This window comes from Ambystoma mexicanum, chromosome 11, assembly GCF_040938575.1.
Source record: "Ambystoma mexicanum isolate Mex_15411 chromosome 11, UKY_AmexF1_1, whole genome shotgun sequence".
NCBI classification, from domain to species: domain Eukaryota; kingdom Metazoa; phylum Chordata; class Amphibia; order Caudata; family Ambystomatidae; genus Ambystoma; species Ambystoma mexicanum.
Window position 1 is genome coordinate 1,466,814,662 of NC_090934.1, and position 23,697 is coordinate 1,466,838,358.

General features: G+C 49.8%; 1 protein-coding gene across 4 annotated transcripts in view; it reads right to left on the minus strand.

Moving 5' to 3' along the window:
* The window catches only part of CRTC3 (CREB regulated transcription coactivator 3), a 537,535-nt gene that overhangs the window by 263,073 nt on the left and 250,765 nt on the right, over positions 1 to 23,697 (minus strand). For all 4 annotated transcript variants that reach the window (XM_069625144.1, XM_069625143.1, XM_069625142.1 and 1 more), the window contains exon 3: positions 5,625 to 5,744. In XM_069625144.1, the coding sequence (XP_069481245.1) occupies positions 5,625 to 5,744 (120 nt within the window). The remainder of the gene's footprint in view (positions 1 to 5,624; positions 5,745 to 23,697) is intronic.

Below are 23,697 nucleotides of genomic sequence, written 5' to 3' on the forward strand. Positions count from 1 at the left end.
GGGACACTGTGTCGAGCCTCGCTCCCAGAAACAGTGCGACTTGCGCGGGCACCAGGTGGGATTTGGCGTAGTTCACGGAGAATCCCAGGTCCGTGAGGAGTTGGACGGTCCTTGCCGTGTGGACCACGGCGAGCTCCCTCGTCTTGGCGCGGATGAGCCAGTCGTCCAGTGAACTTGTTCAGGCGTCGCAGGTCCAGGATGGGGCGCCATCCTCCCGTCTTCTTCTTCACGAGGAAGTAACGCGAGTAGAATCCGGAGCCCCGAAGCCTCTTTGGGACGAGTTCGATGGCGCCCTTTCTGAGCATCGCCTTTACCTCCAGGAGAAGTTGAGGGACGTGAAGTTCTTTCCTGGCCACGGGGGGGACGCGCGGGCACCTTCTTTGAAACTCGAGCGCGTGGCCCCGGGCCAGAGCGTCCAGCACCCAACGGTCGGTGGAGATGGACTCCCACACGCTGACGAAGCCCGCCAGCCGGCCTCCCACCGGGGTGCTTCGGTGGGGGCCCGACCCCACGGCCGGTTCAATCCTGCTTGGACGCGGCCTTGCCGCCTTGGCCTCCTTGGCGACGACGGCGGGGTCCGCCAGACTTGCCTCGTCCTCTGTAGGCCTCTTGCGACGACGAGCGGGCCGCTTGACGGTAGGAAACGAAACCGCCGCCGGAACCTTTGGAGGCGCCCTTGCCTCCGCCGCTCCGAAAGGGCGTCCGCCGTTGCTGCAGTACTCCAAGGGCCCGGGCCGTCTCAGTATCCGCCTTGATGGCCTGAAGGGAATCGTCCACTGTCTTCCCAAACAGGTTGTTCCCGTCGAAGGGCATGTCCAAGACCCTGGTCTGGACGTCCTGCCGAAAGTCCGTAGCCTTGAGCCATCCGCGACGTCGAAGGCAAACGCCGTTGCCCATCTGGCGGAACCCAGTGTCGGCGATGTCCGTCGCCATGGTGATGGCGTGGTCCGAGGCCACCTCACCTTCCTGCAGGATCTCAAGGGCCTCCGCCCTCTTGTCGTCCGGCAGAAAATCCAGCAGGGGAGCTATCTTGTACCAGAGTTCCCTGTCGTAGCGGGCCACGATAGCCAAGGCGTTGGCCGCTTTAATCGTCGTCGCCGCCGACGAGATGACTCTGCGCCCCATGGCATCCAATTTCTTTCCCTCGCCGTCCGGCGGGGAAGTCGACGTGGAGGCCGCACCCCCCCCCGCTTTCTTCCTGGCTGCCGCGGAGACGACGGAGTCCGGGGTAGGCTGCGCCCGGAGGCATAGGGGGGCCGAGTCCGGGACCCGGTACTTTTTCTCGTACCGGTCTCTTTTCGCTGGCGTCGTGGAAGGGTTCTTGAGGAGGGAAAGGCCCTCATCCCAAATGTCGTCCAACAGAGGCACTGCGAGGACCGTCTTCCTCTTGGTCTCGCGCCGTTGGTAAAGGAAGCCTTCCTTTTTCTTCTCCTCAGGGCAGAGTTGGAAAAGCTCGGATGCCCTGGCGATCATTGAGTGGAACGATCCAATCTCGTCGGGCGGAGAAGCCCTGGTGGGAGGCGACGACGGAAAATCCTCGTCGTATGCCTCGTCGTCCGTACCCGTCGCTGCCGTGTCAGTCCCCGTATCATCCCCTCGGGTGGACGGGGAGGAGGGCTGGACGGGGCGCGACGGTTGAAAAGGAGGCGGTGGATGAATCCTTCTTTTCTTGGTAGGGGGAACACCAGAAGGTCCCGGTTCTGGATCCCCCGACGGGAGAGGTTCCTCCGTCGGTAACGGTAGTCTCGTCCTTATCTCGGAGCATAAGGACTGTATAGCCAACAAAATGGCCGCTGAGTTGTCTTGCGGCGCTGGCAGAGGGGAATCCGACGGGCGAGCAGGGGCCCCGTCGGTATCCTCGACGATGTCGTCGTCGTCACCTGCGTCGGGGCCCATTCCGACGGGCTGGTCTTGTTCCACGCCTAGGCCGTGGCTTAAGACCTCGATCAGTTCCTCTTCTGAGGTTGAGGCCGAATCTACGACGACGCCCTGCCCCCCCTTCTTCCCCACGGAGGGTTTCACGGGGGTCCTATCGATGGGCACGAAAGAAGACTCCCTCCGAGGAGGCAGGGAGATTCTGGGCCCCGAGGCCGCCACCACTGGTGCAGCCTCCACAGGCTGGGCCAGGGCCGCCGCGACCGTTTCGATAGAGGGCTTGGTCGAATGGATCAAGGCCTTCACCACCTTAGGTGCGCTCACCGCCTTATCCTTGAGGGAGGGGGCACTGCCACGCTCCTCCTCTGCCTTAGAGCTCGACCGGGGTCTCTCCAGGAGCTTCGCCGGGTGCTCGGCCTTCCTCTTACCCGACCCAGAGCGTTGGCTCGTGGTTGATGGTGCCGGGGAGGGTGCGCCCTGCCTGGCGCCCGTAGAGCCCGACCGTTCGGCGCTCCCGGTGCCAGCGGACTCGCGGTGCTTGGCCTTATGTTGGGCCCCCGTCGCCGGGGCGCCCTCAAAGGTCTTAGAAGACCGCTCAGATTTCTTCTTCTTCTCGCCAGACGGGCTCTTACCCTCCAGCCAGCTGGCGAGACGTTGATGGCGGTCCTTCATGGTCCGTTCCGACATGTTGCCGCAAAACGCACAGTCCTTCTCCACGTGCGTCTTGTCCCCATGAAGGCAGTAAAGGCAGAAAGAGTGTTCGTCCTCCTTGAAGACGTTCTGCAGCTGGCATCCAGGGCAGGCCCTGAACAGCTTTCCGGGCGTCGAGCTTCCCTTCTCCTGGGCCATCTACGAGACCGGGCCTGAGAAGCTTCTGGAGTCCTCCGAAGCGTAGCTCGACGAAATCTTCACCCTTGAGGGGCACAGATGAATCCGACACGGGTCCCCGTTGATCGGATGTAGGATCGGTGGAGCTTGAGGCTCTTTTGACCGAAAGAATCGAAGTTTTTGTGAAAAAGCGCGAAAAAATAGCACTAACGCTCGAGAGCAATAGCACGAGGATCCCAACACATGAACGTGCGGTAAAAATCTGAAGATGGCTGCCAGAGGCGGTGCTTAGGTAGAGGGCAGTCATTGGCTGTGGTCAGTAAGACGCAGAGACCAGTGATTGGTTATTACTACGAAAGACAGATCAGAAACGAAACTGATACTGGTTTTTTCTTTACCGAGGATTCCCAGCCTGACGACGGGGAATATTCATGAGCATGTGAATCCATGCCAGACCCCATGCTGGAGAAATATAATAACAATCCAGCGAGGGAAGAGAATAACAATTCAGTGCCAGAAGGCACAGCGGAGAGGGAATATACAGCAGAGAGGGATATAATAACAATCCAGTGCCAGAAGGCACAGCAGAGAGGGAATATAACAATCCAGTGCCAGAGGGCACAGGGGAGAGGGAATATAAAAACAATCCAGTGCCAGAAGGCACAGGGGAGAGGGAATATAATAACAATCCAGTGCCAGAAGGCACAGCAGAGAGGGAATAGAGTAACAATCCAGTGCCAGAAGGCACAGCAGAGAGGGAATCTTAGAAGTTTATAAGGTAAGAGATAAAAATATCAAAATGGAAAGCTTTTAGAAAAATAGCACAAAAAAGTTTTACGGTACTTGCCAAACTTCTCAGACAAGTACAGAAAAAAAAAAGTATTCCCTGGATGTTTTTGGTTCAAAACTCGGAATAAAAACGAACACATGAACCAGGAAAGGAAGTTAAAGTTTCAGAAATCAAATGAGCCAGGAACCCGAAAGTGAAGACTTGCGATTATCCTGCTATGGCCGCAGGAACCCGGAAGTGAAATGACTTGTGATTATCCTGCCCTTCGCCATGGCCACAGAAACGTATTCAGAGCTGACCAAGCTAACACAATTGCCATTAGGGATGCACCCCTCGTGTCTTGCCACTCACGTGCACACTTCCGCCATTGGCACCCAGCAGTGCATAGATGCTCAGCTGTGCACGGCCACCTATTGGACATCCTACTCTGATGTGCCTCTTCTTAGCCTTTATTCCTTCTTTTATAAGAAACATTCCTTTTTTCGTCTTAGGAACTTGTGTTTCCAGGCGACAAGTCCTCCTGTCGCCAGCTGTGGGCAGCAAGCGTACGCCACTGGCTGCGCGCCTTCGTCATAGCTTCTATTATAGTCTCTAGTCCTAGAACTTCAGCGACTCCTTTGTGTTTCACTAAAGGAGATTCTCCTTTTAAGTGCTTCCGTTCTTGAAAACATTCTATTCGTGTCAAGCGCACAAAGGACTTGCCAGGGGTTTCTAAGCTCCTACGCAGGATCTTAGTGGGTGCCATTGTCTGGTGTGGCACTGATGGCAAGAGGAGTCAAGTTGAGGGAAGAGGCTGTGCCGTTTTCCCACTCTTTGGCACGATCTACCGCTTCCAAATACTGCAAGAGACTTCGCTACATAGCAACACAAGAAGGACAGGGGGGTCTATGGAAGGGAGCAACCAATAGGATGCCTTGGTGAACTTCTGGTTTTACAAGCCTTGGACATTATTTGATCTTCTTAGTGTCGTCTTCTTGGTTTGAAATTTAAATATGAACGGCCTACTCCACTTAGCGTAGCCTTGAACCACATGGGAGTCATATTCTCGGTTTACCCCGTTGTGATAATTAAATGGCCGATGCCTACCCGCAGAATGGGGCCGGTCCCAATTGGGATATAACCAGAGAGACCAACGCAGAGATCATCTGGCGGGTAAGCAGATCTATAGGTTACAACACGTATAACTCAAAGAATCACCCAGCGAAACCAACTCTACACCAGCGCAACCTGGAATTAATTCCAGTGAAAAGTACTGGGCACATGAAAATGTGAAGCGCCATCACCACAACGTGTGTTTGAGACAAAACATTGCAAACAGTCTGGCCGTAAACAGATTTATTGAAAGGAACCAATACACACCAACATGTTTCAGTTCCTTGAATTGTGAACCTTCTTCAGGGGAAATACTGTATGTAAAGGCTGTTGCTGAATAGGGCATGTCACACTATGTTCGAGTCTCACACACACTCTGAAGATTTTAATAAAACAACAAGAAACAAAGGGCAACTTTTACTCTGTAAATGCTAAATCTTACGTACATATGTTAATAACGTGCATGAGGGCTTTAAAACACGTTTTTCCGTTCTCCCTTGTAGGCTAGTTGGCTCAAGCCAAAGCAATGTGTTCCAGAGGGCTGTTCACATGGAAGATTAATTCCCAACATAAAGTAACACCATTCTCTACTTAGAAGAGTCTCAAGTATCTTCGATAGCTACACGCTGTCTCTAGATACATGGATTTCATTATCATTTGCACGAAGAAAAGGATCACAGGTCTTCGACATTCAAGCCGGACAGAATCCGCCCTGATGATGGGCGCTGTGTCCAAAATGCAGTGACCATAGATGCGGCCACTTGACCAACAGGAAACAGTACCACCACGTATAAACGCTATACAAGAAAAAACAGAACCCTAGACATTTATATTGTTAACACATTGAACTGCACTAGCGTTTACTGCAGAGGTGTCAACAGTCTCTGGATATCTTTAGTTCCTGAATAGTACCCTTCAGGGCTTGGTACACACCAAATACAATTGCTATAAAACACGTATAAACCATTGTGAATAATTGGTGATGCCCAATCAAGCATCTTTCAGTACGCTGAGTCAGCAGAAATAGATGAAAGGATATTGGTCGCGTGTGCTTCTCGACAGGCCGGTGATGGGAGGTGTGCAGGCGGCTTCGAGACACTCGCTCCACTAGCCCATGGTGGCGCATTCCTCGAATGTTGTCTGCGGGTGTGAATGTAGGCTGAAAAAACAAACAAAAAAACACAAACACGTTAGCCACGCGTGTAAGGCTACATGCTAACATTCAACAGAGTTGATTCAGTATCCCGTTATAAGATTCCTTGGCCAGAGCATCAGTGGCCTGGCTGTTTACTGCCACCCCAACACAACAGGCTCAAACATGGAAGCAAAATTGTTTCTCGATTCTAAAAGAGACAAGCGGAAAAAAAAGAAAGATACGTTTCATTCATTTTGTATGATTGCCCCGGTGTGGATGGGCACAACATTTTACAAAGACTATGAATACAAATGACGCATGAGATGCTTTGAGGAAGGCCACAATGTAACAGTGTTACTCACACACCATCGAAGAGCAAGCAAGACACTGCGCCCTCCCAAGACCCTGGCCCAGGGCATTCCTGAAAATGGAACCATGTAACCGTGTTTCTCACACACCAACGAAGAGCAAACAAGACCCAGGCCCAGGGCATTCCTGAAACTGGGACCATGTAACAGTATTACTCACACACCATCAGAGAGCAAACAAGACGCAGGCCCAGGGCATTCCTGAAACTGGGACAATGTAACCGTGTTACTCACGCACCATCAGATAGCAAACAAGACGCAGGCCCAGGGCATTCCTGAAACTGGGACCATGTAACCGTGTTACTCACAGACCATCAAAGAGCAAACAAGACCCTGAACTAGGGCATTCCTGAAACTGGCACTATGTAACTGTGTTACTCACAGACCATCGAAGAGCAAACAAGACCCAGGTCGAGGGCATTCCTGAAACTGGGACCACGTTAAGGAGTTACTCATACACCATCGGAGAGTAAACAATGCCCAGGCCCTTGGCATTCCTGAAACTGGGACCATGTGACAGTGTTACTCACACTCCAACGAAGAGCAAACAAGACACTGCACCCTCCCAAGACCCAGCCCCAGGGCATTCCTGAAACTGGGACTATGTCAGGAGCAGGGGGGGTCGGTACAGTTCCTCCATCATGAAAAAGATCTCATGGTAAAAAAGAAGCGGTACCAATAAATACACCAAAAGTAAACAAATCAATTATAATGGATATCGAAATTAGCTCCAATTCCTCAATTTTATAAATTAATTTCAGAGTAAGGCAATATATTTTTTTTAAAAAAAGGAAACGTATCCATTGCGTAAATGGGCAAGATAAATAAGGTGGACCGCAGTACACCCATGACCTTAAACCTGTGCCTGAAAGAAGTAATGATTAAAGATTATAGTTGCTGTGAAAACGTAGGGGATACGCGCAGCCTGACTATTTATGCTCACATGACGTGTTTCTACTGTTCTCTCACTTTTTTGAAGTTGCATCCATTGCACCTATTTTACACGCCCACCACCTTCTCTTGGCTCTTACCCTGTCCCTGCCTGGGATTTAGGTCTTTTTTTTTGTTTTACAAAATATTTTGGTGCTTTCAAGGGAACGTCTTATATAATGGCCAGTGGGAACAAGGAACCATATCTCGAACTTGTCCGACTATACCTGGACATGTGTAGAACACAGAACAGGGAGACATCAACCAGACGCTGGACATGGGGACACAGACGATGAACCTGTAAAACAGCACACGGGACACAATCCAGAAGACACCGGCTAAAAGAACGATGGCAGATATCGGGTTGGCCTATAGAGGCCCATCTCTGGAAAACTGCTCCGAATCTCATCCTGCCACTTTCTCGTCAATTACTTACCCAAATTAGGCTTTTTCTGTGGCCTATACAGCTTTAAAATCGGTTTTCAATCTGTATAGCAACAAATCCCCAGTAGACTGCCTCAATGGAGGTCCAGCATCTTTGGCTGCACAAAACCCCAATACTAGGATGGCCAGCATCTCTGGTGAGCATCTAAACCTGTGCTCACAACAACACATCTTGCCTGTCTGCTGTTTCCTGCCAGAAACCCTTCACTCCGGGGCAGTGCCACAACCTGTGATCCAGGGTGGCCCCATTGTGGCCACAGTCCCAACACTTGGCGGATCAGCTCCAGGACTCATTTCCTAGCAAGTGGACTATTTTCTGAGGAATAAATCCCACAAGGTCGGCCCCCTCGGCCATCCATTCCAGCACCTGGAATCTCTGTCCACACTTCACCCCACAGCTCCAACCCTAGGCCGGTCATCCAAGACTGCTTCATATTTGTCAGCTCCTCCTCTCCCACGCCTATTGATGGAAGAGATAAACTTAACTATATGAAACACCTTCAGGAATCATCGTCTCAGGAAAGAACCCATTCTAGGCTCCCCAGCTGGGGCCCCCAATAGCATTCTCAATCGAGTAAATTGCTGCACATCATGAATCGGCTCAAAAGATAAAGGTGCGTCACCCTTCCAAACATCTTCCTTCTTTTGTGTCAAATTTAGGAAATTCGTCTCTCCCAAGGGAGCTGGAAAACCTTGGGCCTGCCACCAAGTGAAGAGATGCAATCACACGGGGGGTGGTTCACCAGCGCCTGCTGGAACTGACACCAAAATCCCTTGCTGAACTGGCGGGAAATGCTGAAGCCCACGACACAGAGGACCAAAAAGGGCTGAGGTTTCTAAACCATCAATCATCCCCACACCTCTAGTACACCAGAAGGGATCCAAACAGATTGGAATACAAGTAAATTATGAGACCACCTTGTCCAATTTTGGTAACGTGGATGGAATGGCAGGCTTATCTCCACAAGGTTGTGGATTGTTGGTTAGTTGCAACACAGCGAAAATGCAATTATTACCCAATGATAAAAGGGACTGTCTGTCAAGGTCGTATAAAAATATCTACTTTATTATTACTACAACAGACAGTTCTAGCACACTACAATTACAACCCACACTGTAAAGGAACAAAGAGGGCAGACAGTTTCACAAAGGAAAGGGCTGCACTCTGGATACTGACACGAGAGTAGTTGTCAGTCTTATAGTTCAAGATTAATTGGTTTCAACACCAAAGGGGCAAAGGGTCGTAACTGTCTCTAGGTGCTTTCGGAGAAGGATCTGGGGGGGCAGAACCAAAATGTACCTGGTGCTGAAAATGTTCTTGGTGCTCGACAGCGTCGAGGCGGTTCCAGGGAGCTTCGCAGCCTGTGAGGCAGATAGTGGCAGGAGACAGCCACGGGTACCGGGCAGCAGGCAGTTCAGCAAGCGAAGCTGGACGAATGTCTGCAGGCTGTCCATCTCAGCGGCTCGGGGGCCAAGAATTGTCTCTGTGCTGGTTGGCGGATCTGGAATGCTGGTCGAGGCATCTTGGACGGCTCTGGTGACCGCGGCATGACAACAGTCAGCGGTGCACCCGGATGCGGTTCGAGGATTCGACCGTCTCAAAACTGTCCTTAAAAATATGGATGCTGGATGATGCTCGAGTGGCACACCTAGCTTCTTCGCAGGGCTCGTGTCCTTTCAAGGCAGACGGCCCAATGCTCAGGAGAGTGATTGCAGTCAATGGTCTTGTCCTTTGTCCAAAGACTCTCTAGCACGTCCCACCTAGGAAGCTTGCTGTCCGAATTTATGAAGGCACGCTGTGTGCCGGCTGGGTATCAGTTCTGGAGCTGCTGGACGGGTCCTCTGAGTCCGGTATCTCCCTCCGTTCCCTGGGAGATGTTTAGGGGAGCGATCTTTCTTCCCTCTTGGAACTCCTTGGCCTTCCTTCACTGGCAGAAGATGTAAGGTAGACTGTACTTTCAGCTCAAGTCCAAATGAGTCGTCGTCCTTACTCCTTGCAAAGTCTTCAGATGATCTGCTCAGTGAGGGGTTCAACCCCCTTTTAAAGCCAAATGGGCACCAGCGATTAGTGTAGGCTAAGCCCACCTTCATGGACCAATCCGGGGTCCCCACCAACAATCTTCAGTGATGCTTCAGGTCAGAATCAGAGCGATTGGCAACAGACAGGGGTCTGTCTAAGTCCCGCCTATCTTCCTGTCAGCTGTACATCAAAGTGTCTCCCTAATTAACTGAGCCCTATGCAGCGCTTGGTCACAAAATGGGCCTCCTTTGAAGTAGGGGGTTGCAGGCAGACTTTCGTCTCCTACAAGTCACATACTTCCCTGCACTGAAAGGAGTGGTTCCAGACAGGACATTCACTGCCCTTTTATACCAAGGAGGGGTGTTAGTATGAAGTTGACACACTGCATTCCAAAGAGGTGCTGGTCTCTGGTCTCCATTGTCACTTCCTGCACCCAGGCCTCCCTGAGGCCTGCTAATTAACATTTTGCAGTATTCGCCACCACCAGCAAGGTGCAACAATGTTAAGGCATATCCATGGGGCCTTGAAATGCTAATCAGGCTGCCCACGGCCAGAGGCTTTTGATGTACCCACAGCTGTCAGGTGTCAGCTACACATGACAGGGGAGGGCGGCGCTGGTAAACTGTGTCCTTCTAGAGTACATGACTATTTTTCTGCTGTGCGGTGAGCGTAGAAAATATGTGCGGGAATGGCCCCACATATTTTCTGGAGGTTGATCTCCCATCATTCATTCTTTTTAAATAAACAAAAATCAAAATGCCCAGGCGAGTGCACTCTCCCTGTGGGGATGGTCAAATTCCTCACAGGGTGAGAATCAGTCGGGTTCAGAACAGGCTGCCAACCAACTGACTGATTGACCCCAGTAGGGGGTGTGAATCCCAGCAGGTGAGAGGAGAGTCTGAAGAGATCAAGAGGGGCTGAGAAATCAAATAGCCTTAGAGGAGGTGGAAGCCCAAGAGGGGATGAAAGAGCAAATACACCAAGTTTGTGAAAGATAGTGCACCCAGGTGGGATGAGAATCACCCGGGCCCACAAGAAGCCATCAACCAACCGACCCCAGTAGGGGATGTAAATGCGAGAGCCCAAAGAGCTCCGAACCAAGGCAAAAGAGGCTCAGTCATATAGAGACATTGACGGGAATAGTTTGGCATTCCAGATTTGAACTATATGTGGAGCTTGGGGGCCTAGAGATATTCGCTATTCTTCTGTAGATCTGGCGGGAATCCCTGAGAAGAGTGAATAAGACAATGCATTACTTACCGTAAAAGCATTTCTGATGGTTGTATCTGCTTAGATTCACATGCTGTGCATAGGTCCGACATCCAGTGGTCACTGCGGAGTATTGCATTTTTTTTTCGTAGTCGAAAAGGGGACGTCGACAAGGCGTGTCTGTAACACTATCCCTATAGTGACGTGCGTTGTACCCACAATCCCTCACGCGTCGAGGTCCCTCAGATTGTTTTTTTCCGCCCAGCTACTGGTCGCCTTTACGCGGAGCTCCTCGAGACATATTGCAGATTTCATCTCCTCGACCTTTGGTCGTTTTCCTATATTAATATAGAACATATCGATCCCCCCTCGACGCTGTTGTGAAGCTGTCTCCGCCAAGCAAGATCTTCGACGGAGGGGACGAGCGGAGGAGATCCTTCGGCGTTGCCGAACACGTGGCCTGGCCTCGCAGGCCAAATACAGTAGGGAGAGTGGAGGTTGTGGGACATCTCTAGTTCTTTTCTGAGAATGCCTTTCCTTTTCCCCTTCCTTTCCCTTGGGGTGGTTATCACGATTTATTGCCTCGGCTATGGAGAGGACACCCTTTAGGTTTTGCCCGCTTTGCAAGGGCAAGTTTACTTGGAAGGACAAGCATTCGCGGTGTAACCGCTGCTTGCCCCTCGATCACAAAGAGGAAGGTTGCACGGCTTGTCGGCTTCTTAAGCCGAAAACTCTAAAAGACCGTAGGGTCAAGAGGTGGGCGGCCTACGCTATGTCGAAGGCCGACGCTCCACCCACCGTCGCTACCTCCGACAGTGACGAGGAACGTGATACCACGACCTCCGCTACGGAAGTCGAAAACCCCCCTAGAGAGCGCACACGCGCTTCGTCGTCTGTCCCCGGCCCCGACGGGCTCGGCTCACGGCATAGGTCCGACATCCAGTGGTCACTGCGGAGTATTGCATTTTGTTTTTCGTAGTCGAAAAGGGGACGTCGACAAGGCGTGTCTGTAACACTATCCCTATAGTGACGTGCGTTGTACCCACAATCCCTCACGCGTCGAGGTCCCTCTGTTTGTATTTTTCTGCCCCGAGGGAGCCTTCTAGACGTGAGTGAGTACAGAAAAGAGAGAAATATAGAAAAGGATGTCTATGTTCCTTCCATCCGAGCGGGGAGGAAGGGTGGGCGCATGTGAATCTAAGCAGATACAACCATCAGAAATGCCTTTACGGTAAGTAATGCATTGTCTTCTGATGTTTGTTAATCTGCTTAGAATCACATGCTGTGCATAGACTAGCGAGCAGTACCCGGAGTTGGCGGTGGGTTATGAGAAGGAACAATAGAGAAAAGATGTCTTAATACTGCCTGTCCCACCTGGGAGTCAGATCTAGAGTGTGCATCTAGACCGTAGTGTTTTGTAAAGGTGTGCACAGAACTCCAGGTAGCCGCTTTGCAGATGGACTCAAGGGGAACATTTGCAAAGAATGCTATGGACGCCCCCGTGCCTCGAGTAGAATGTGCTCTTGGCCTAAAGGGCAGTTCTCTCTTAGCAAGAGTATAGCAGAGAGTGATGCATTGAACAATCCATCTAGAAATAGTGGACTTTGAAACTGCATCCCCTTCTCTTCCTGCTGCCACCGAGACGAAGAACTGATTAGTCTTCCTCAGTGGTCTGGTTCATTCCATGTAGAACATGACCGCTCTGCGGACATCTAGTGTGTGCAGAGTCCTTTCTCCCAAGTTGGAAGGATTTTGAAAGAACGCTGGTAGTTCTATAGACTTGTTTACGTGGAATTTTGAGATGAATTTCGGAGCAAACCTTGGGTACGTGCGTAGAACCACCTTATCTCTGTGAACTGTAACGAAGGGGTCTAGAACAGAAAGAGCCTGAAGTTCACTTACTCTCCTGATGGAGGTGATAGCTATTAAAAAAGCAGTCTTAATAGTGAGGTGTTTAAGAGATGCTTTGTGCATGGGTTCGAATGGTGAGCCCATGAGTCTGGTAAGTACCACATTAAGGTCCCATCCGGGAGCTGGGTCAGCTATCGGGGGGTGTATTCTCTTTACTCCCTCCATGAAGGCCTTTATAACAGGGATCTTCCACCACGACACTGAGTTGGGAAGTGGTGTATGCAGAAAGTGCCGCTAGGTGGAAATCTTTTGTGCTCATGTAAGAGGTTTTCCTTTTTCGTGATAGGGGGACCAGGATCAGGTTACCTGACGTTTCTAGACAATGGACAGAATTTATGCTGTACGGCATTCTGATGCGCACCCTTTTGCACGCACAGGGACAACGTGCTGGTCTTGCAAGCAAGACCACGCAGAGCAAGGGAGGTTTGAATCTCGGATCCACGCTTGGAAAGCAAACTCTGGTATGGTATTATGCGCGTTATTAAAGACAACAAATAAATACATTTTGTTCCCTTGGCACAATGACTTTGCACACCACACTGAGTTGTCCAGTCTCCCAATTCCGATGTACCACAGTTCTCTATCGCAAGCTTTGATTGTTCATGTGAAAACATGGATACCAATAAAAAGTAGTCCTTATTGCTCACTATCCGGTCTTTAAACCTTCCTTGGCAGCATTGTGTACAACTCTACACATTACGCTTGTGCACTGTGTCCAACACCCAGCTGTCGGATAGGTCACACCCTTCCGTAAGTGGATGAAAGCGATAAGAGGATGGATCCGCGGAGGAAGTCATGTTTTTGGTGCTTTTCTACCCATGGCGGTGCACCTCCACCCGATCCTCTTTGTCTATTTTGCTGCGGGTACACTTCTTGGTGGCACTGAGCGCAGGACCGCTGTCCCAGTGATGGTGATGTTTGGGTGAATTGAACCCCCGATTTGGTTGTTGGAATGTATGACTTGCCAAAAGTGTCAGGGTTTTAAAAATGATTGTTTTCATTTGTTGCTTTGTGTAAGTCGTCGTCAACGTCCTTCTCAATAGTCTGCTGTTAGCGCCCCGCTCCTTGGTAGCTTGGCTTCCCTCACCGGGTACTTTCTCTTATGAACTGTGAAGTTCTCGGCTGCTTCTGGAAGGCAGGTCTGATCTCGATAAATACCCCAAGAGTAAATACAATACCCATCGCTTAGGCCCATGATTGTGGCCTTGCACCACGTCAGTGAGCCAGGCAGAGTGGCTGCTTGACGGCCTGACGACTCTGCAGCATCAAGGGCTGCACTTTCTGGCAGCTGACCGTCCTGCACAATGGCTTGCACCTTTGCTGGACGCTTTCGGGCATTTCCTTTAGAAGGCGATGCACGTCGCCCCTTCTGCTGCAGCACTGGAGACCTGACACGTGGAGGTTAGGTTTTACTCGCTCTGTAGTTGGGTGCATCAGAGCTGGATGCTGGTAAGCAGCACCTTCTGGCTCTAGTGATGACAAGGGGGACTGGCTGCAGTTGCCCCTGACCAGGTGATCATCTGCTCGTTTCTCCATTGTTGACTGACTGCACCGTGGCTGGTCACTGGTAAATTAAGAGGCATTGGTATTGTCACTTATTCCAGTAACGGGGTGCATTTGGCAATTTGCTTGGGCTCATCCAGAGTATCTTGAATGAGGTCTCCTAACTGTGTTACATCCAGTGTCTTAATTCCAATTCAGTCGTCTGCCTTCTGTAAAAGTGCAATATGGGTGCACTGGTGCCTCAGTTTGCTCTGAGGATTTCATTGTCAGGATTAAGGCGGTCGGGCAGTAGGTCCTCATCAACTGCTACATCATCAGGATAGAATTTCCCCCGCCCCCAATGTTTGTGGTCAGAAAGTCTGTTCTTGCTACTTTAGGAGCGGTCTGGTGTAGCCTTCATGGTTGGGTCTTTCTTTCGCTTGCCCCTTGCCTTCTTTCCGGTCATAAGATTGATCATTTCTGATGTGGATGTCGGGTAGCTCGCCTGCCGCGCACTAGGTTGCTCCACTTCATACTCTTCATCTGAGCTGTGGTTCCATAAAAAGCCTGATTCCTCAAAACCCTTACGTTAAAGGTTGCTGGAGAGAAATTGGGGTGCAGCCACGTAAAATGCTACTGGCTCACGTGTAGACTTGATCACTGTGACAAAAGATGCCTTTCCTGGACTTTGGCATTGACAACAAAGTAGTGCGAGGTTGTGCCTTGGCACTGCCAATAGCAGTGTGTATATGGTGCACAGCCTTGGTGCAGGACGGTGAAGTCTCTGCATCGATTCATTCAATGCAGAGGCCAGGGCTTCGGTGCCAACAAGGCTGTGGTGGGTGTTTGAGGAGTCAGTAATGCGTGGCGGACACTGCTTGTAGTTTTCTCAAGAGCAGACATGTTATTAAAATAACAGTTTGATAATAAAGTCTTGCTTTCCCTACTCCATCAGGGGATTCCCTACCTAGTCTAAAGACTATGGGAACAACTCCTAACATAGGCAAACTGGCCCTCACACTAAACAACAGAACATTCACAGATAATCATAAAACATAAGGCAATAAACAATAATTAAACAGTATTTAGATGGCCTTCACCTGTGCTGGGTAAATCCCCTCTGCAGGGTTTCAGAATCAACCTCAAAACGTTCAAATAAAAAGAAAAAGTCTTGAACCTTTTCTGATCAGTTCTTCAAAATGTTCAAATCAAAAGGAATGTCTTAAACTAGTTCTTGTAAGTTGCAAGTCAAAGCAAAGGTTCGTCAAACAAAAATCCACTGCTAACATTCTCCAGCTTTGGTTGAAAAGATCCTATTCCAATTCCAGTCAAGAAAATAGCACCAATGGTAGTCCTGGACGTCTTCCTTCCAAGTTATTTGCTACAGTTCAAAGAATAGATCCACAACGTTTTGTTCTACAACTTTATACTTAACTAGGACCTCAGCAGTGCATTCAGTAGAATTGTCAGGATGCATCTCGTGGGGTTGCTGCTTCCCTCGTAACAACCACCCTTCCACTTGTGTTACTGTGAGCACAGTCACTTTTGTCCCACATTGTGCTCTTTTTCCAAGCGACTTCAATGTAACATCCACCAGTACTTCCTGCTTCAGTCTTATATGTAAGAATATTTAGGCATGTATTGAAAACTCTTGGACCTCGACAGGTAGGTAAGGCACTCTTCCTTCCAATTACATTCTGAACGGGGCAGCCACTTTGCCGCTTTCATGTGTCTCACTGCCGCAAGTATAACCTGCCTCTGGCCCAAGAATGACTTCCTCTCACCTTCAGCAGTCTTCAGCACTAGCGGTTGTTTCCTTCATATTCTTGACAAGTACCAACCTCCCTTCTCCTGCTTTACTCACAACTCCTCTGCTAGAGCAACTACCCAGAAGCTGCAGTGTCACTCTTTCAGCTTTAGGTAACAATGCCACGCTTGTATCAGGGGCTACTGGACCATTAACAACTTAATACATTAGGGTCAGTGGTCTTCAGACTTTTTTGGCCTGGGCCCCCCCTCAGCAAAGTTTGGGCAGGCCGGGCCCCCCAAAAGTGCCAGATGGACAGTATGTAGAAATGGCTATGATCGTCTGCTTGCCATCACTGCACCCTACTCCCAGTACAGACCCTGGGCTCTCCCCACCCTACTCCCACCACTATCACAGTGCTGCCGCACATCCTGCTCCCACCACAGTCCCATTACACAAGCATACACACATCCATACACATTTAAATAAAAAATAAATCGCCATAAACGTACCTTCTGCAGGGGCCTGCGCGTGGTTGCTAAAATGCCCCGCTCCAGGTTTCTCTGCCTGTATGTGCGAGGAGGCGCAGGAGCACCCCCCCGCACATACATACATGCAGGGCCCCAGCCAGCATTTCCAATGAGGTATGCAAGGCTGGCGAAGCAAAACAGCCCCAGCGTTACATGGCTCAGTGATCATGTGCGGCTGGGGAACTGAACTGTCAAAGGCAAACAGTGTTTCCCTTTGACAGTCCAACCAGCCCAGGAGCACTCCCTCAGCTGGAAAAAGGCAGCTGAGGGAGTGCTCAGTGTTTCACTGGGCTGGCTCCTCGGCTCCTCCATAATGGGTGAGGGGGCCAGTGGGTGGATGGGTGGACCCCCCTCACCCATTATGGATGAGCCGGCAGGCTTGGACTGGCTTATAGGGCGATGACCGTACCAAAATTGCAAAATGCTATTGTAGGTCAGTCAAAATGGGCCCCTTTTTTGGCCAATGTGGGCCAGTTTGAGGAGTTACTTCACTATGCAACTAGTAGTTTTGACCATTGTTGCTGAATAAATATTCTTTAAATATCACATTTTGTTTACATTTGAACAAAAAGCAACCCCTTGGGTACTATTCAAACAGTCTGTGACTAAAGGACTGAATATCCATTTGCAACTGCTGGCCATTTTTTCATTGGTACCTAAGACGGTTTTATGGTCCAGTCTGACCATGTAAGCTGCCCCTTTGCATTTCCTCCAATCTAAAAAAAAAAAAAAAAGTTTTTTTTAACATTTCATGCTGAGCTCTGGCGCCCACCCTGGGATGCAGTCCTCCCCCCCCCCCCCCGGGAGGGGCACGCCACACAGTTTGAAGACCTCTGCATTAGGTGGATGGGTTTAAACAAGCTTTGTTCCACTACGGAAAGGGTTTGCCTCTTGGCTTGGGTAATGCTTGTTCTTCTCGTCTGTATAATAACTTCTGGTAATAAAAAATGATTGTTCAGGTTGTTACAAGGTTCAGACTTCAAAGGGAAAAAGTATTTATGCACATGAGACCACTCTTTAAAGGTAGATCTGTAACCTTAAAAGGACTACAAGTAATTGCATTCCAGACAATCACACAGAGATGATTTCGGACTTCTCTTGGGAAACACAATTGGCCACACGCAACTTGCCTCCGATGTTGTCTTCACTTGTAAGTAACCCTGGTGAAAAGTCAACGTTAAGCTTTCGGAATCGTTTTCACAGGCGTCCCATTTTCAATTAAGGACACGCAACCACTCCGGTAACAAAGAAATGTTCAACAATGGCGATAATGTGCTTACGCGAACACTGCGGCTTTTACTATTAGTGCGTGTGCTACATTTCCATTGTCAGGAAGGATTTTAGAACAACGAAAAACTTTTACTTGCTTCCAAGTATACGCAAGTTACTTTAGAGCTGAATACAGTTACCGGCAACACTTACTGAGTGAACATGAAATGTAAGCTTCACTCACCGGCTCCAAAAAACACTGCATGACTTCTACTACTGCTTTGGGCACACTTGGGACCCACAGCCTTCTGCAGAACGGGTGTCTACTTTCTGGCCAAGTTGCTTGGGAATCTCCTTCACTCCTCAGTCCCTCGGCGTGCCTTCTGCTATGGGCCTCGGGCTTCAGCTCGGTCATGGATATGCAATCAAAGCAACTCAGCGAACATGGGAAACCGTTCCCCTCAGCAAGTCTTCCTCTGTGCAGCCACAGCAAGATAGGTTTTGAGAACACAGGACCCTCTCAGAACTTTCAGGTGAAATCTGCTGTCTCCACGTTCCAGCGTCCCCTCTGTGCTCCCACTTCCTCGTGAATTGCCAGCCTCGTGCTACTCCTCTTCTACTAGTACTACCGCCAGCCTTGCACCTCCTGCTCCAGCTGCTTCCTCCTCTCCTTTTCTGCTGGGGTCTTTTATGCCCCACAGGTTTGGCAATTGCCTTCAGGTGTGACCCATTAGTTTCAATTGCCCGACTACTGCATTGGCTGTTAGGCCTAATTGCCTGACTACTACATCACCGTGCCTCTTCAGCCCTTTTCCTGGTCTCAGTCTCTACAGAATTCTGGGTTATGAAGTTTACTACATCAAAGTTAGATTCATCCACTTCTTTATTTAAGTGTAGATTTAATTCGTACAACACCCCCAGGGTTTTCCCTGCCTGGCCACCTGGGAGAAGCCTTTAGGCATGGTTTCAGTGAGGGACCTGCGGGGCTGGGGTGGGGGGAGGGTCCACTTTTTTATGTGTCTCAAAGCCATGTTTTTCTGAGGGCTTTTTGGCGACACCATTGTCTACTGGACACTATTTCCCCAATCGTTTTTGGGGCCATGGGACAGTTCAAAAGCTGACCCTTTGGTAAAGGCCGGGCTGGGGCATTATTGGTTACCTTTACTTTGACCACCAGCGGAAGCTCTCTGGTTGTTGGTGTTTGAATTGACTCGTCCTCATGAGACGCGACCTCTACATCAGAAGGGCCTGCATAGAAGAGGTGGACTTTACTGCCTCCTTTGCGTGCGAGACCCAGCTCAGATGGTTTCTACTCTGGAGAGTTTTTGGTTGAAACCTTCTGCTGTGGAACAGGCCCTTGTGGTCCCTAGGAAGGCAATGTTGGGTTTTTTTCTCCATTGAGATCCGTATGAAAGCCAAAGCCCACGCAACTAAAAACACGATTGTAAGGCATTCTCAAATGACCTGATCCTAAACACCAAGGAGCTGATTCACCCAAGTGTTTTATAATGGCGCAATCCCATAGGAAAACGTTCTGGGAATCAGGCCCGTAATGTTATGGTTGGAAAACAATAGGCATCGAGTCGATCCAGAATCAAAGCAGATATCCGAGTCGGGCTCTTGATACTTTGCTATTGTCCATCTCTGCGATCATCTGAAAGGCATTTTGCCTGCACGCATAGAAGGCGGCCTGGGGTGGCATGAAGGCCTACATCGAACATCGAAGCCTTCTTCCATTGTTGAGGTAAATAACTTGTAATAGTGCAGATGATGGAATATGCACAGCACAGCATGCAAATCTAAACCAATTCGCAAGGCTCATTAAAACTATATATATACATCACTCTAACCAACACTACCCTTAAACGCGGGTCCCCCATCACACTATCAGTGTCAACGTGCAGCGCATCATATATACTGCCGACTGACTGCTGGTTTGTATTCTCCTGGTTGCTCGGGGTATTTGAAAACAAGCTTCTCTTCAAGCTCGCCCACCTTTAGAGCAAGTGGTTTCCTTTTTGCTGGAGCGCCTGGTCTAAATATTCACCCCCCTTCTCTTTTTTATCCATTAATGCAAAATGACCCTCTGCATTAGTTATCAAGCTACATCACCAGACCCCACCGCTCTGAAGACTACCTGTGTTTTGGCGGCTGTTATTCTCATCAAGTCTAGAACCATGCCTTCTCTGCTATCACCAACCACGAGACTGTAGCCTTGCCTTAAACAAGGGCCCGTCAAACGTTTCTGGAAAGCTTTTTACCCTGGTACTTTAAGAGATGGTAATGGCCTCTTTGCGCCCTGTGCTTCCTTATTGGACGTAAGAAGGCCACGTCACATCCCTTTCTACACCATCTGAAACATTTTTGATAGAAAGGTTATCACTCGTAAAATGCAGTCTGGAATTAATGATAACACAAGCATTACTTCCCTGATCGAATTGGTTTAAAGGCGCCAAGTCTCGGTTCCCGGTGTGCTGAATGATGGGATAGGTCAAAGCTTTTGAGGAGTGGGGCGGGCCATTATGCTGCTACTCCTAGTATTGGTCTTTGGATATGAATCTGGGGCTGTTCCAGCTCTGGGGACACTCCCTATACCGCCCACGTGAAACAATGTGCGGGTAGAACTTTACGAAGGTGTGTTGTAGGCATTACCCCGTGCACCACGCCCGGGTAAGTGGGTCTGTCAATGATGGCACGGTCGGGCATTTAGCAACTTATTTTCACACCCCATTCATGACATCAGCCAAATATCTAATGCTGATGTTCAAAGTTCCCAAAAATGTTGGACCGAAACAATAGACATCTTTTAATAAGTGGTAAAGCTTTGCCAGTGGCATTCCATAGATTGCCTCCCGGAGAAAGAGGCAATTGCCACGTGAGCAGGGGGTGAAACCAGAAGAGGGCACCCCTGCCAACTGAAGGCTTAATGTTGGGCCTGGTGGCCTCGTCGATTTTCTCAGAATCTTAGTGTTTTCAGGAGTCTTCCTCGATTGCACAGGTTCTAAGCATTGGTGCTGGAATTTCTAGGAATCCCCGGAACCCTACGTTTGCCCACCAGGTAAGCAACCTGCATCCACGCAATGATTTAATCAGGGGGCAATGCCGCAACTGGCATTAAAGAATGATGTTCTTTCAGAAAACGCCCTGGCACGGTCAGCTCACCAGTGGGCTGCACGATGGCTCACTGCCATCTGCCTGCCGACTGGATGACGAGCTTAGCACGTGCCATGCTTGCCGCTGTGGTACTGCTGCCACACCTCATTAGCCTGGCAAAAACTAAATGTATACCAGGAGGGGTTGGTGGTAGATGTGTGTGGCAGCTGCAGAGGTGCCTGGCTCAAAGGGTGCGATGCCCACAGGCACCAGCATCGCCCACACTCTCCAATCCTCTGCCTTCAGCATCACACCTTCCGTGATAATCCAGTAGGCAGGGGAAGAACTTTCTGTGCACCCTTCTTACCTGCCACGCCCCTATAGGCACATTTCTTTACCCGTGGAAGTGCAGTATCTCACAAGCAGCGGCATCAATGTATTTGGAAACGAACAGCTTTTGAAACCAGAAGGGTCTGGTAATTTCAATCTTTGAGCATTTGGTATCACTTCATTGGTGGCGAGTCAATCTTGGTCACTCAGTACCCGTGATGTAGCAGTCATCAAGGGCTTGTTGGACCTAGCTTGGGGGAATCGGGTTGAGGAGGGGGTTGCTAGTGGTGGGAGCTTCTCAGGGTGAGTGTTGCGGGTTAACAGAGGGAGTGAACAGTTAAAGATATGAGACTTCTGGCCAGGGCACTTCTCTCAAAATTGTCCCATGTGGACTGGTGGTCAGAGTTTCACGGCGAGTGTGAAGCGAGTGCAGCCACAGCAAAGTCTGCTGGCTTAGCTCAGGTGCTGTAGGGTTGGAATGTTATTGTGGGTGGGATGTTGGTAGATCAGGAGAGCCACAACGAAAGCTGCTGGCTTACCTGCAGTTCTAGACGGCGGGCAGTCTTGGTGGTGTGTCAGGTGAAATCGCTGCGAGAGCTGCCGGCCCCCGAGTTAAGATCGAAAGCGGATGAGATTATTAATAAAGAGTTCACGGGGTGCAGTGGCTCAGGCGAGTATTGGGAAGAGCAAGGTTTTAAGGGCCTTCCTGAATTTAAGGTGGTTTTTCGATGTTGCGAATGTGTGGGGGATGGAATTCCAGATGATTGGTGCTTGGACGGAGAAGGAGAAGCCGGCAAATCTTATGGAGCTATGCAGTGAGATCACTAGGCGAAATGCATTGCGAGATCTGAGGTTCCTGAAAGGTTAAGGGACAATTTTGTCTCGCAGGAATTCAGGGCCGGTGTTGTGGATTGCACGACGAGTGATACACATGGCTTTGAAGGTGGTGCGTCGAGCAATAGGGAGCCAGTGGAGGACTCTCAGTGTAGGGCTGATGTGTTCGCTGGCGGAGAGATTTATGAGCAGGCGTGCTGCCGCATTTTGGATTCTTTGGAGTTTCTGTGGTTGGGATGCGGCGGCTCCTAGGTAGAGGCAGTTTGCATACTCCAGGCGGGTGAGGATGATGGAGTTGATAGCCGAGAAGCAGTGGGGTAGGTCAGGTAGGGGAAAATCCGCCTGAGAATCCGTAGGTGAAAGAAACAGGTTTTGGATACGCTGGTGGCGTGTTTGGTGAGGGATAGATCTGCATCAAATTCGCATCCAAGGTTTTTAACCACGTTTGAAGGTGCTGGTGCTTGTCCTAAGGATTCGGGCCAAGGGATTGGTTGGGGGATGAGAGATGTTTTCCCGCAGAGTAGGATTTCAGTTTTCCCAGGGTTGAGGATGACATGGTTGGTCGTCATCCAATGATCAATATCGGTGAGGCACTATGACAGGTCAGGGCTACCGGATCCTTCGGTATTTGGGATTTTGAGGATGCTCTGGGTATCGTCTGCGTAGTTGTAGCAGATACGGTTGAACAGATGATTGCAGGGATGGGTTGTATGTAGAAGTTGAAGATTAGCTGTGATGTTGATACTCCTTGGGGAACACCTTTGAAAATTGGACGTGAATTGGTCGAGGTGCATGATTTGCGACCGGTTAGAGATCAAGGAAGAGATTCACGATATCACGATTCACAATATGCTTTTGATTCCTACTGTTTATAGTCTGTCTAATAGAATCATGTGATCGATGGTATCGAAAGCTGCGGAAAGGTCTGGAACTGCGGTATTCAAACTGTGGGGCACGCATCCGCAGGGGGCCACGGCAGCATCCCTGGGGGGCCCGTGAGAGCCCAGCAAGAAATGTAAAAACATTTTTTAAAAACCTTTTTTTTTAGATTGGAAGAAAGAGGCAGGGTCGGCTCACATGGTCGGGTTGTCACAGACTGTTTGAATAGTACCCAAGAGGGTGCTTTGTGTTAAAATGTAAGTAAATTGTGATATTTATAGAATATTTATTCAGCAACAATGGTCAAAATTACTAATTGCATAGTGAAGTAACTCAAACTGGCCCACATTGGCCAAAAAGGAGGCGCATTTTCACTGGCCCACACTAGCATTTTGCATTTTTGGTACTAGCATTGCCCTATTCCCCTATAGGCCAGTCCGAGCCTTGCTGCTCATCCAAAATGGCATGGCGAGGGGGCGCCCACCCAGTGGCCCCCTCACCAATTATGGAGGAACTAAGGAGCCAGCCCAGTGAAACAATTAACAACCCCCCCTCCCCCCTCAGCTGCTTTTACCAGCTGAGGGAGTGCTCCTGGGCTGGCTCAACTGTCAAAGGGAAACCCCATTTCCCTTTGACAGTTCAGTTCCCCAGCCGTATATGCTCACTGAGCCATGCAAGGCTGGGGAGTTTTGCATCGCCAGCATTTTATAGCTCATTGGAAATGCTGGATGGGGCACTGCATGTCTGTATGTGCGAGGGGGAGCTCCTGCGCCGCCTGGCACATACGGAAACAGCAGCCTGGAGCAGGGCGTTTCAGCACCCACATGCAGGCCAATGCAGAAGGTACGTTTCAGTTCATTTTTTTTTTATTGAAACATGTGTATGGATGCGTGTATGCTTGTGTTAGGAGTGAGTGTATGGTGATGGATGCTCGTGTGAATGATGTATGAACGTGTGTGTATGTTAGTTTGTTTTGGTCCGTTGAGCTGAT